Consider the following 14,767-nt stretch of genomic DNA (forward strand, 5'->3'; position numbering starts at 1 on the left):
TGGAGTTTTCCCACAATCATCTAGTGCTTGCTCACAGGGGATCATCTGACTGTTGAGGTTTTCTCCAAAACTACTGCAGGGTTTTTACCGTAAAGCACCTTGAGGCAACTGTTGTGTTTTGGCGCTATATAAATAAACTTGAATTGAACTGAAGAAGCTTACATTTAAAATAAATCACATTGTTTGTGCACTAGAAGACTTAATGATCAGTGTAATTATTCTTTCAGACAACACAGACAGTGAATGCAATCTCTTCCCACTTTAATACAACATAATTTAGAGTCAGTAGCTTATTAAAAAGGAGTAAATTCAGCTGAAACAATAATGATGTTTTATTATTCACCCTTACCTCCATCAAAAAATGATGGAGGTAAGGGGAAACAGGTGAGACCTTCGTACAAAAATAGCTGTGTTGTCAGATGACACCTACTTATGGAAGCTCCTTTCCACTACTGAACAAAAAACCAAAAACTTTTTTTTGCCATCTGTAATCAAAACTTTGAGATAGCAACTTAAAATGTTGACAAGCTTTCATAACTACTTGACTGAAGTTTCGTATTGGCTTTATTTATTTTAAATGTAAATATTGTCTCTGCCATGTCTTAGTGCTGTCCTGCACAAGAAAGGAATCTCTAACATTGGAAAAATATATATATTTTTTTTAGTCAGGCCAATCATTCTTTAAATGGACATATGGACACGAAAAGTGTGTGGCAACTCTACACAAGCACCTTTTTCTTTGAGATAAAACATACCTTAGATCAAATAAAATGTTAACTTTAACTAGGATGCACACAACTGACAGGGTGACACTTTAAATCTGTGGCAAGTTTAAAAAAAAAAAAAAAAAAAAAGGGGCCTCTTTACCATCAGTTCTGACAGCAAACCAGACTGAAGGCAAACTGGAGCATTTGAAAACATAAAAGCATGACAGGTCTTTTTATTTGGACCCTGACCCAACTCCTTTAGCACCAACAGATGGGAGAACAAAGCTATACGGCTGACAATTCATTATCTGATTGCAAACACAGATTTTAGCCCCAAAAAGTATATTTTACATTTAGAAAGTTTAGGAAAGGGTTCTACATCTTTATGATGGTGAGAGCAGGCTCAAGCTTTAATAAAACACATTTTCTTCTCCCATTTGGAAACACGGCAGCCGGAGATTCCTGTCCTGATTAATTCCTGTGAAGCAGAGAAACTCTGAAATGTCATCTCATTTATCTGTGAATTTTTTGGGAAAAATGTTCAATGACAATACAAATGATTTAAAATATGCAAATATTGTCTGTTGAGAATGTCAGTCTGTTAGAGTAGCAGGAGCTGTTTAAAAAAAACAAAAAAAAAAACAAAACAAAATCCCTTGTATGCGAGATAAAGACAGTAAAATCAAAATAGAATTCAGACATTCAAATTATTTCTCTTGGACCTACAATGACCTTTGTTGCATTTTAGTGCATAAAGTTTTTATAGTCTCTACTCCACCATTTATTTCTTTTTCCAGTCCTCCAGCAAAATGATGTGCTCTTTAATGTATATGTTAAGTCTTTTTTTTGTACAATCCAAGCAGAGAGGTGCTGCTCTTAGAAAAAGTCCGATGCTTTCCGTCTTTTGGGAAGCTGCAGCAGATTGTCTGTGAGCGACGTGACGTCCTGAGAAATTGGAGTCTTTGCTTTGTTTGGCGTTGGCGTTCCCGAAGGAGTCGCCGGGCCCCCGAAGGGAGACTTGCATGCAGCGAGTCTGTGTGAGGGTGATGGGGTGTAACTTGCTCGCAGTGCTTTGTCTGTGTATTTGCTGGAAGTCCGATTTACGAGCCGCTGCAGGGCAGGCGAAAGGGCCGGGCTCAAACCTTTAGGCGTCAGGCTGCAAGACAAAGAATATAATGTTAGTTTCATTTCTTCAAGACTTCACAACTTTAATTCTGGTAGAAATGAAATGACAGACGCAGTGAGCATCAATACCTTGCAAGGTTCTCTGTGACTTTTCGTAACGCTTCCTGTTTCTTTGCACGGTTCTTAGCGGCAGCCTCGTTGGCCATCTTTAAACCAAGCCTTTCTCGTCTCCCTGGTTCTGGGATCTTTAACAAAAGGTAATTAAAGTCAACTATTTTACTTAAACAATTACAAATTAACCATCAATCCACCTTTAAATTCTCAGCACCTTAAAAGAAGGTCCATGATTCCTCTCAACATATGGGGTGTCTGATCCATCCAGACGAAATGGTGTGCTCTCGATCTCACCCCAGGTCATCAGAGGTGACTCGGCTACACCTGAAAGGACAAATGCATTAAGAGATCTAGTGCCAAAGCAGCTCCAAGCTGATTGTGGAAACAGATACTTTGGTATTCATGTTTTATCTGCTGTCTATCAAATACCACAATTGCTAACAATGAGAGGGGGGGGGGCTTGATTTTTGGCAGCAGGCGAAGCGAACAGACGAAACGTAGTCACATCACGTCTTTGATAAGGAAACAGTTCGATGTGGTAAACTTTTAATTCTTTAGCTGCCCCAGTCAGATAATGGAACAGGTCTGTTCTATGCAAAGCACAATAATAAGATTACTCACCAGGTGCAGGTGAAGGAGTTTTTACGTAACCATATCCATTCATTGATGGGGATTCATGTGGGATAAGCTCTTTCCCATCAGGACCTACTTTACCCTGTTTGAACTACAGAAACAACACAACACATGTTCTGCATCATCAAGAAATCCACTTTTTTGCCTCCCCTACCTCCATTTGAACAGACTGGCAGGCAGTGCAAGCACTTCATTCAGAAATAAGTGGCACATAAAGGCAACGACAGTCATTGTTTTAAATACAGTATCACATTAACAACACCTACCTGTGCATTGAGAGCTGCTGCCTGCTGAATCTGGCTCTTGTTGAGAGCTTTGCTGAATGGGTCTCCAACAAAGCGAGTGTTCTTGTGAACCACCTCCCTTGGTTTCTTGAAGATGGCATCATCATCTTTAACACCTGATTTTAAAAAAGGAAGAAAATAATAATAATTGTAGAACAAAATAAAAATCTCACTCACTGACACACACAAGTGAATTTAGCCAATTTTGCAAATTCACACGACTATCGACGCTCGAGCCTCCTACCCTCTGGATAATACATCAAGGCATTCTTGGCTTTGTACTCCCAGGTCTCCAGTCCAGCTTTGGTGCATTCGAGTGCTGCCTTCTCTACTGATGGTAAGGCAAGGTTCTGCTCATGACGCTGGAAAACAATCACAAGCTTTTATAAATGATTTGAATGCAGCCAAGAGGTAGGATCTATTAACACTCACCTAAGTCTATTTGGTGACTCAGTTTAGCATGTTTTAGGTGAGTGGTTTACTACTCAGGGGCAGGGATAGCTCAGTAGGTAGAGTGGTGGCCCCATGATCGGAAGGTCGGGGGTTCGACTCCACTGAACGGCTACCATGAGGTACCCCTGAGCAAGGTACCGTCCCTACACACTGCTCCCCGGGCGCTGCACTCGTGGCTGCCCACTGCTTCACTGGGTGAATGGGTTAAATGCAGAGGAACTATTTCCCTATGGGGACTAACTTTACACTTTACACTTTTACTTTACTCGACAAGCCTGTTGCTCTTATTTTGAAAGACTGTGAAACAAAGACTCCTGTTAGGAGTCTATCTTTAGAATAAGGGACTCATACTCATCCTCTTCAACTCCAAACTCTTCTCAAAAGTTACACTACGTCACACTAGCTTTACCTGGTGGAGTGACTAAAGTTTATTTACATTTATTTTGTCTTTTGGTTTTTTGTTTTTTTTTAAGGAGTTCTGCACAAGACTGTCTTGGTAAAAATCTTTATAAAAGCAATCTTCTGTTTGTACAGTAGCATCTGGGAAATAGCTTCGTGTTCTTGTTTATTGGCAGCTGACAAAGCTTCTGGGTGCACTAATGTCACCTTCTGGTGGCACAAGTCTATTACGACATACCAGACATGAGTTTCTTTTTTCTTTTTTTTAAAAAGAATGGAAAATGCTGTTTATCCTTTAAGACAAGAAACAGCTGCACAAAGTATTTTTTTAAGCAATGTAACCGCTATTAAAGGGGGGAATAAATCCTGAGTATAATTTAATTAGTTAGTATATAATTAGTTAGTATATATACTAAGTGAATATATAATGCACCTCTACCAGAAGGAAGTGGTATTAATGGTCCTACAAACTGTTCGCTGACCACCATGCGATGAGCAAATAGAAGAAGCAACACATTAGCTTCCATTTGCTGGCAGATAAAAGGCGTGTGGCACATTCAGATGCGATGCTACTATATAAAACAGGGGAAACATGCAGAGCCAAAGAGGACTACAGCCTGAAAAACAAAACAAAAAAATCTGGTTCACCGCAAACTCCACCAGGTAAAGCTAGAGTGAGCAATCTCAAAAAAACTGTTTCTAGTTTTTGGTGAATAACAATTCTAGTTTAAATGGTCATCCCTAACATACGTGCTCCACACCGCCACAAATTATGAGTTTAAGTCTGTGGGAAACTAATGCAATGATTTAAATACTTTTACAAGTTTTTGCGATAAATTGACACTCGTGAACATATGAAAGCCCCAGAAAACAGATCAGCACACCTGCATTCACACAGCTAACCATCCATACCTGTTTGAATTCAGCTTCAGCCTCATACAACCAGGCATGCTTCAGTTTCTCCTTGTCTTTTGCCAGATCCATTATCTGTTCAAAGGATGCATTATCCTCACTGGTATTCTTAGCGAGGAAGCGGTCCAGGCTGGGCAGATTTTGTTCTTCTGTGTCGTCAGCCCTCTTCTCTAGAAAAAAAGAAAAAATACCAATAATTTCTCATAGTCGATCAATTTAGTGCCAAACATGTTAACCACTAATAAGAAACAGAATGGTATACAATATGGAAAAGCATGTAAATGTCAAAAGAAGGATTAACAGCGAGACGTGGATGTGAAGCTTTAACAAATTACACATTTACTGCATGTCGTTATGTGTTCATCACCCTGCTTACTTACCTCCATCTACAGCTTTAGCAGAATAAGTGGAAGCAGGGGATCCCAACTGGCCCACTGGTGTTTCAAAGCTAGCAGGCGTCACATCTTACACAAACAGAAGAGAAAGAAAAAATTTGAATGAGAAAAAAAACACCTGTTGAATTCAAGTATTTTATCATTAACAAGTATTTTACTTGGAGAACACATAATGTCTTATTTAATTCCACTTCACTCACATGGTGCAGAAGACTGCGGTGTAGATTTTGTCAACGAAGATCCGTATCGGATGGAAATTTCTCTCATCCTCTCCAGGTCTCCATTTTCCTCTGCTTCAAGATATTCCTTCTGTGCCTGCAGCTTTGTCACATCTGGGAAAAAGTCCCTCTGGATAATTTTCTCTAAGCTCTGTCAACAAAAACAAAACACAAGCAGAAGGTTAATACAGAGGACATATTACCAGGAAATATGGGCTTATGGCACATAGAGATGTGTTCAGATGTTTACATACACTCATCATGGGCATGGATGTCATGGTAATTTTAGTCTTAATTATTTTTTTGAATAGTTTGTTTCCATGGTGCAATTACTGTACAGTACACGACTTTAATCAATTAAAAAATTAACAACAACAAAAAAACAAGAGTGTACACATTTGAATTCACTTTGGATTTTCTCTAATTCAAACAGGGTTAGATATATGTAAACAGGTTCAATATATACACACACTAAAATCTTTTGAGTGTTGCTAAAGGTTTAACAAAGCCAAAACAAGGGCAAGGACACAACAAGGACAAAACTTTGTGTAACTGATCACGACTGACAACAACTGGTATTTTCTCTTCACCAGCATAGAAAGGATTTGTTTGACTGTAGTCACTGGATTGACCAATACTCAGAACAATGGGATGGTCCAGTGAACACAATGAAGATCTAAGAATGAGAAGTTTAGATTTACACAAGTTGCAAAGATCTCTTGAATCCATTTCTAAACAACTGCAGATTACAAGATCATCATTTCAAATAACTGTACGTAAAAGATTAACAGATGTGTCACCACTTTGCAGAGGTCTTAAAGAAAATCCAAACTGTCAACCTCAGATGACAGGAAATTGGTTAGGCTGTTCAGGAACAACCCTGTAACCACCAAGGCATAAAACCTGCCATGAACTGAAAACTGCTGAAGAAAAAAAAAGTTTTTCCATTCACTGTGGACCAACTGGGAGCTGACCAAGAAAGAAGCCTCTGCTCTAAAATCGATACCTTTAAAAACTCGACTTAAACTTGTTGCTGCCCACATGGAGAAGCCAAATGCCTTCTGGAGAAAGGTTTTATGGTCAGAAGTGACAAAGTTTGAGCTCATTGGCCACAATGTCAAGAGTTACATTTGGAGGACTAAAGGTGAGGTTTCCAAACAGAAGTTACGAAGGTAATTATGGTTCTGTGAATTCCCAGAAGACTGCCAGTGACAATAAACAATGCAGCTATGTCTTCTTGTGCTCAGTGCAGGTTGAGATTTCATATAAACAAAGTCAACTGTGTGACCTGTAGGCTACCTACGCGTGTACACTATAACCCCCCCCCCCCCCCCCCCCCCCAGTATCCAATCTCTATAAATGTTCTTGCACTGCGATGCTCCAAGTGAACTGCATGACTGGCAGTTATCTGGGAGTTCACAGAACCGTGGTAACTTTTGTAACTTTAATTAGGTTTCTTTCCCTCCTGCCTACAGAAGTTGCAGTAAACAATGAAGATGACTTATACTAGCAGTGTCGTGAGGAAAAACTTACTGGTCAGCCAATGGCAGAATAGTTGAAGCTTGAGTGGGTCCTGAGACCAGATTAAGTCAGGTGACCCTAGCAAACGTGTAAGGCACTGCCCAGGATTCTGCTGCACAGATTTCCCCTCATGGAACACCTCGAATTACTGCCCAGGCAATGTTCCTGGTAGTGTGGCAACTAATATCTGAAGAGACTTTTTGTACATCTGTTTTACTGTGTCAACAATCCGGTGGGAAAGCTCTGTTTTGGCAGAGCTTTTCCCTTTTTCTTACCAATATAACATATAGCCCTGCTCTGAGCTTAAACTCTGAGTTGCCACAGTATACAGACACACAGGACCCCACTCACCAGACTGAGGAGTGTGGAGAACCAGATCCTTGATGGCCATCTAGGTCCTATCAAGAGACCCTGTGGTCTGACTGCCCCACTGTGTGAAACAGTAGCATTATTAAAAGACCCTCTGGATGGCATTGTGGCAATGGGCTGTGTGCTCCAACACAAGAAAATTTGTAAAACTTGTGGACTACGGTTAAAGCAACGTCTGTGCCAGGAACCAAATCAGTTTAAATGAACTCTAACAATTCTTCTAAGAAGAGTGATCCAATATCCAGCTAGATTTATTTAGGGCTTTTGATAGCTACTTAAGTGTCTCGTCGTGGTGCAACTGGTTAAACAATTTTTAACCAAATATTTTCGGGGTATAAGCATGCCATTACCATGCTATTCATGTAAATTTAGTAACTTAATCCTTACTTGAGCAATTTGCTATTGCACTTTCATATCGTGAAGTACTGTCATAACAAGCATCTTACTTTAAACCTATACGTAGATTTGATAAGTAAACACTTTTTCCACACTGACTGGATAATATTTGGAGCTGTTATACACTTCTATGTCTGTCCAGACTAGTACAATAAAGTCTTTAGTCTAAAGAAATGTAGCTGTGTTGTACATTACCTGCCTGCTAACTTACAGTTGTTAGCTAACACAGTCGCGCCTGTCTATGTCTGCTATTATTTACCTCAATGTATTCCTCCTCATCCAGGACGTTTCTCTTCAGCGTTCCCTTCTCCTTATCCTCTGGTTGCTGTTGAAGAGCCACTGTTGAGACCGCCAAAGGGACGAGAGTCCCGGACAGTGCTTTCCTCACGCTGGCGCTGCCCTCCATTGTGGTCCCTGTTAGCCTCCTAGCCAGATGGCTAAATAATCTTCTAATACAAATAGCGACGAAAATTAAGCTATTAGAGGGTGTTTCTTTCAGTGGGTTAACACCGTTTAAATAGTTAACCAACAACGTAAAAACCCGATACTTAAAAATGCCCAACGCCACCAACTCTAACACATTAGCTGACTTTTAGCCACCAGCGTACAAACAACGCACAGCCGAACGATTACGTCACCGGAAATTTACGGCTTCGCTAGAATTTTCCAAAATAAACCCTGAAAGCCAACAGCGGTTTGATAGTTCGCAGACCTTAACTTAAATAAAAATAATAATAAAAAAATAAAAAAATATTTATATATATAATTTTTAAAAAGGCTTTATATAGTTTTTGTTTCATGAAATACACTTACACTCCATTTACAGTACAGAAGACAAACTCTAGTGTCCTGTCTCACAGTGGCTTTACAAAAGCACAAGACCTTCACATGTGGAGTTTTTAGTGCCTAACAATTTAATAATTTTTTAATATATTTATTTACAGTGTAAACAATTAGTCAGAAGTGATTTAAACTTTTGAAACATTTTCATGCCTGTCATCACCAGAAACGAACAACATTTTGTGGGAAAATTGATATTAGACATACTAAACATATTAATGACTTCATTGTAATTTTCAGATATAGCAAACCATCCACTGAGCCATGTTGGACTCTTTGGCGGGCTAGCTCTGACCCCCTGGTCGTTTGTTTGACAAAGAAATGCTAAAGAAATCGATAAAGTAAGGCGTTAAAATTCTATTAAAATAAAAAAAAATAAAAAAATAAAAAATAAGTTAGCTGCGTTTTCTATTAGTGGCACAAAAAAGGCATTTCTTCTTTTCTTAAAAAAAATCCCCCGACAACTGTATTTTTTTCTCAAGGACACGTTTTTGTTTTTTTTAACAGTCTGTGCAAACTACAACAACCCATTTACAAATTCAAGGTTTTACTTACAGTAATAGTATCAATACATGCCAGGATTTTACATATATGGTTACATATAAGAATTATATGTTACATATAGGTATATGCAAATTATTTTGATTGGATCACACAGAGCCATGCAAACTTCTTTTTTTTTTTTCACTTTTTTTCTGTGTTTCCCACAACAAATGAAAGTCTTTTCTGACGTCTCCACTTGGCTCTTCTGTTTTTAAACCAAACCTGATTGACAGAAAAGAGGCAACATTGTTTAGCTGTCATTTTATTAAATTCAGTATCTACAGTAGTCTTTATTCACATTTACATTATTAGCAGACCATCATATTTAATAAAAACAATTATGTGATGCTGCAGTGTTACCTCCACTCTCTCTTCTCTTAAGTGAGTGCGCTGTGCGAGTTTCTCTCTTGTGTTCACATCTGGGTACTGGTTCTGCAGGAACAGCTCCTCCAGTGCGTCCAGCTGTTCCTCAGTGAAAATGGTCCGGTGACGCCGGGTTCGCCTCTGTTGACTGGGTGACTGCTCCTCCCTGTGAGTGTCTGCCAGCCTGCACGAATCTGAGAGGATTGCTGGGTTCCAGCCATACTGACAAGCTGCAGGGAGGAGGTCTGATTTAAGGTTGGGGGAGCAGAATCAAGCTCAACCACAGACAAAAGCGGAAGGTATGGTCCTACCTTCGTGGATGAAGTCAGGCTGGAGTATGTCAGCACAGTGGGAGCAGTAGCAGCAGCACAGGCAGGCATGATGAACCGCCTCTGTTTGGCCTCCAGCAGGACTCACTGTCTTCTCTTTTAAGCCAAGACCACTCGCTCCGTAGGACCGTTTATCTCCACTCCTGCTCGGATACTTCAGGATGTTCTCAATAGTAAAGGGGAACTTCTGCCTCTCCATCCTGATCAGTCCACCTCCAAAGAGGTTTCAGTGAAAGCTCAAAAGCAGTGGTGATCACAGGTTATTGTGACACACACACAGAGGACTTTTCGAGCCTCAGTTGCTCTTCTCCTTCTCCTTCTTCTCTTTACAGCAGCGTGTCAAGCCCTTATAGTGAAATTGGGAGGCCAAAAAAAAAGAAGTAAAACCATAATCCCCCCCTATGGACCAGACACATAAAAACGGTTGAAACTTAATTCCTTGCTAATCTGGGCAGTTTTGTGAAGAGGTTAGGGAGGACGGCAGATTCAGTTAATCTCGCCTCATTCCTTTCTTCAAAAGAAATCAGATTTCGCTGCATAAAATGAGAAGTGGAGAGCTCCTAAGATCCTTATTGTTAAGGTTTTAGAGGAAAGGGGATTTCTTGGTATTAGAAACCTGGATTTAAAGATGAGCGTTCTTGGTGTGGCCACAGACTTGTGTATGCTGAGTCTGAGGATTAGTTCTTCAAATTCACTTCATAATGTCGCTTCCACGTATAGCTCTGTCAACAAACGATCCTGCATAAATTGGTATATTTATTTACACAAGCTGGGGCTACACTGTCAACAACAATGCACACTTAAAGTGATTACAAAGTGATTAGGGCGCTGCAGATGATGGGGTGACTCATTTGGCCCGTGTATGTTTGCACACAGAGAGAGAAAATTCAGAGATATGGATCCATCCCAGTCGTTTGTATTCACGATCGTGCATCATGTGTCTTATCTTTGTGCTGCAGTCTTTTCAGTCTGACTTTTCTGACAATGTGCGCAGCTGAGGTAAAGCTATTACAGGTTAAATTCAGCCCCCCCACCACCACCACCTCCAACCCCGACAAATCCTGTGATTTCATACAAGGCAATACACCTTTTTTTTCCCCCTCCCAGAGAATTAATGGATTTCCACAATCTGTCCTAAGCTCCCTTTATAAGCGCTTTTTGAAAACAGATAACAATAAACACCATCTCATCCTTTTCACTCGGGTTTAATAGCATCCAGATTGTTGATGTATAGTTTGCGCAGAAAGTGAGATCCTTATCTGCAGTTATTGTGGTTCTCAATAGAAGGAATTGTACTATATCCATGTTGGTTCAAACAGTTCAAAATTCATTACTGGGGATTACAACAATAAAGATCCATTTTATTGTTGTAAGCAATATTTGGTACAAGGAGTAAAAGAGAAAAGAACCACAGCCGATGGGTGGCAGATGAATTCTTTTCCGCATTTTTAGGAGATTCAAAAATAGTATAAAACTCTTTGTCTTAAGGAAAAATCTTGCTTGATATGCTGGAATTTATTACACTGAATATCACATGAATTGTACAATGTATTTTTAAAAGTGCTTTATAAATAAAGTATGTTGGTATGGTATTATAAGGTAGTTGTGAATGAATAACTGTTCAAAATAATAATTTCATAATCATAATCATTAAAATGGACCTTGGCTCAGCACCTCTGTCAACATTCTTCTGATTGGCTGCCTCTACAATACACAGGTGGACAGGTTGACTATCTCCAGTGCAGAAGGTCTGCAGAAGTCTGGGGAGGATGTATCTACACAGCATCAGATAGTAGTCTGTAGGATGGAAATCAACAAGAGGAAGCGAGTGAAGGCAGAGGCAAGGATTAAATAGTGGAGGTTGAAAAAAGTAGAATGTTGTGCAGATAACAGATAACTGTTAAAATGCTGAAGGAAACTGGCAAGAAGGCTTTTGCTGTATCCTCTGGGCAGAAAAGCAAGAGACTTGGTTGTGAAAATACAGGAAAGTATTTAAAGGAAGGAGTTGGCAAAGAAAAAGTGGGATAATCGAAGAGATGAAGAGAGGAGGCAGGGGTACCAGGAGGCTAGGCGTATAGCAGCAAAGAGACAAGAAAAAGGCTTTCAAAGAGTTATATTTGAGGCTGGACGCTAAGGAAGAAGAAAAGGACTCATGAGAGATTGAACTGATGGTCAGGGTGATTAAGGACAGAGATGGAAATACACAAAAAAGTGAAGAGAGTGAAGGTGAAGAAGCAAAACATAATATGTGTGTCAGTGAGAGGAAGATGGGTGTAACAGTGAAGATGCAAGGAAGAGAGGTAGTGAAGGTGAAATATCAGGCTGTACCTGGGCTCAGTCATCCAAACCAGTGGACAGAGCACAACAGAGGTGAAGAAGAGAGCGCAGGAGGGTGGACCGAGAGGACACGAGTGTTAGGGGTGATTTGTGACGGAAGGATAACAGCAATAATGAAAGGATGATTAGACGACAGTGAGACCTGCTGTGATGTATGGTTCGGAGACGATGGCACTAACAATAAGACGGGAGGTGGATCTGAAGGTGGAAGAGCTGGATGCTAAGATTGTCAGTGGGAGTTATAGAGGCAAGGTTGAGATGGTTTGGAGATTTGGAGAGGAGAGATAGAGGAAAAGAGGAAAACCATAGAGCAGATTCATGGATGTAGTGAAGCAGGACATGCAGGGGGTTGGTGTGACAGAGGAGGAGGCTGGGGAGACGATGAGATGAAGGCAGATGAACCCTAAAGGGAGCAGCTGAAAGAAGAGAAGAAGACGACACTGTCTGTGTTTTATGAGAAGACTGAATAAATAAACTAATTGAGGCGGAGGGTGAATGAGACACTGTAATCATTATAATAACTTCTTTTTTGTTGTGTGACACTGCATTTGAAAGACAGAGCCTAGAAAATATTAGTTGCCACACAGAATGTTGATTTGCTTGGATGCTTCTGAGCGTGTGCGCTCTTTAGGGTTACGTGTCACAGTCTTATATTTTAAATGGCTATTCAGACAGAAAGCGCGTGGGCGGAAAAAATGAGAAGATTAAAGGACACAAATCAAATCAGTGCACATCAGACAGGAGACACTGGATTATAAATACACCCACACACGGACTGTTGATAAACGAGCAGGGAGCTGTGCAAGGCAGCAGAACGCTGACGTGTGAAAATGCTCAGCTTCTCTGCTTGGTGCTTGGTGTTTGGACCCAGGCCCAATACCTCCTGCAGAAACAGAGATTGAATCAGGGCGACCGGGGGATCACACCCTCCTACTCTTTCTGTTTCCTCCTGAACTTGTGCAGAAAAAAAAACTGTAGACATAATGCACCAACAGGGAGGAGGAATCTGGAGTACCACCCCATTGTTGCATAAAGTATTTTTTAATTGCATTGCACAATGTTCTTCTTTATTGTGTTTTTAAAAAATATATATTATATCTCCCCAAGGACCTGAAGTGGGATCTGGTGTTTAGTTTGTTTTGCTTCAAAATCATGGCGCAAGACTGAGCTTGCAAGAAAAAGATGGAATCAAAAAGGGAGTAACAGGGGAAAATTGCGCAATTTCTTTCTTTGGTCTGCTTTTTTCATTCTGCAGCTCAGGTTATAGAGACTCGCTTCCTCTTCACACTCATATTTACAATTTTATTCATTTCCCAAAAAATAAATAACAGCTAAACAGACAAAAAACACATTAAACAAATTAAAGATTCAATTTGTATCATTTTCATTTCATTTCACTGACAGCTCAAATGCACACATAAACAAAGACTTCAAGAGGTTTGTGCAGATGTTCTGCTCTTTATCACCTTTTTAATTTTTTTTTTTTTAAAGGAGTGCACACTTCACTGTGGATTGATCGACACAGGCCCTTAAAAGGCCTTTTCAAGCTTTTTCCAGTCACTTCTGAGGACCTGTGAAAGCTGTTGTGTTAGATGTGCACTTTGAATTTAATCATACTCTGTGTGCGTTCATGTAGGGGGAGGGACGCCCCTCCAGCCCATGCTTCCAGTTTCACCTCTTACATTTGCGACACTTGACTTCAGCAGTTGGAGAAATCTGTAGCACAGGGGTTTTGCTTCACTTAATTTTTTTTTTTTAGCCCTGCACCTTAATTGATTACTCATGTACTCAATAAAGACATGAGAATAAAAGCACTGAGTACATTATTGATTGTGTTTGTCTATAACTGTGACTTAGATGAAGATCCGACAACGTTCAGTAATAAATGCAGAAATCCTGTAGGTTATATACCAGGGTTTCCTTACCTTTTTGACTTTTGACTCCTTAAAATGAAATAAAGTCTACTTGAGACCCCCAATCACAGGTTAACCTGCAGAGATGCCTCAGTATGGTGATGACATTAAGGAAAGCCTAGGGTGCCAAAATAACTTAAGTAAGTACATCATTAAATAATGAATGAAATGTGTCTTTAATTAATAAAATATTAGGTGATTAGCTCCCAACAAACTAAACAAAGGGCACTTCTAATCTCCCACGCTAATCTGAAATCCATGTATGTATGACTTAAAACATAAATACACATAAATCCTACATGTACAGTTTTACAGTATATTTGAATGCAACTTTTCCAGCTAGGTAAATATTGTAACCCAGAAATTAAGCTAACAAAAGCTCCGAGGACTGCCTTCCCACAGAGTCAGCCGGCATCTTTCCTGCCTTTATTGTAGCTGCATTTTCTTTTCTTTGTGGAAGTAGCTTGTTGCTTTGTACTGTGTCAACATTTCCTCTCTTGGGAGCCGTTTAGGTGCAGGAAAAGTGGCGAATGTTAACATGCACTTGACCCACAATGGCAGTCTTTTGTGCTTTCTTCATAACCACTTTAGAAAAGTGTGTGCCCTGCAGTGTTGACTTCTGAATACTAGAGGTAGTCTTCATGTGGTAAACTGTCTTAACTAGATTGTTGATTTGCGTATCTGTGGTTTTGCATATTTTTCTCTTCCTGGTGTTGTGCTTTTCTAATTATGTTCTATCATTTTATTATATTCTCTTCCCTTTTCTTTTTTCTTCCAGACTTTTCCCCCAATGTGCCAGCTTTGATATTGTTATAATACACATTAACCAAGTAATAATAATAATAATAATAATGACAATTTATATATATATATATATATTAGGGGTGCAACGATACACAAAATTCACGGTTCGGTT

At 39.8% G+C, this 14,767-nt stretch overlaps 2 protein-coding genes across 2 annotated transcripts; both read right to left on the reverse strand.

The window, feature by feature from the left end:
* Positions 1 to 244: 244 nt before the first annotated feature.
* On the reverse strand, positions 245 to 8,171 carry ess2 (ess-2 splicing factor homolog). Its single transcript, XM_005934662.2, has 10 exons — positions 7,786 to 8,171; positions 5,223 to 5,391; positions 5,008 to 5,091; positions 4,628 to 4,797; positions 3,108 to 3,225; positions 2,846 to 2,979; positions 2,568 to 2,670; positions 2,161 to 2,270; positions 1,962 to 2,077; positions 245 to 1,863 (listed from the first exon to the last, which is right to left on the reverse strand). Exons 1-10 carry the CDS (start codon positions 7,930 to 7,932, stop codon positions 1,584 to 1,586), a joined length of 1,431 nt encoding a protein of 476 aa, XP_005934724.1. The 5' UTR covers positions 7,933 to 8,171; the 3' UTR covers positions 245 to 1,583.
* A 209-nt stretch (positions 8,172 to 8,380) lies between these two features.
* On the reverse strand, positions 8,381 to 9,800 carry LOC102306453 (homeobox protein goosecoid-2). The gene is made up of 3 exons (XM_042225790.1): positions 9,584 to 9,800; positions 9,270 to 9,502; positions 8,381 to 8,389 (listed from the first exon to the last, which is right to left on the reverse strand). Exons 1-3 carry the CDS (start codon positions 9,798 to 9,800, stop codon positions 8,381 to 8,383), a joined length of 459 nt encoding a protein of 152 aa, XP_042081724.1.
* Between the last annotated feature and the right edge of the window lie 4,967 nt (positions 9,801 to 14,767).

Source organism: Haplochromis burtoni, unplaced genomic scaffold (genome assembly GCF_018398535.1).
Source record: "Haplochromis burtoni strain Fernald_Lab_line unplaced genomic scaffold, NCSU_Asbu1 Contig_182, whole genome shotgun sequence".
In the NCBI taxonomy this organism is placed as follows: domain Eukaryota; kingdom Metazoa; phylum Chordata; class Actinopteri; order Cichliformes; family Cichlidae; genus Haplochromis; species Haplochromis burtoni.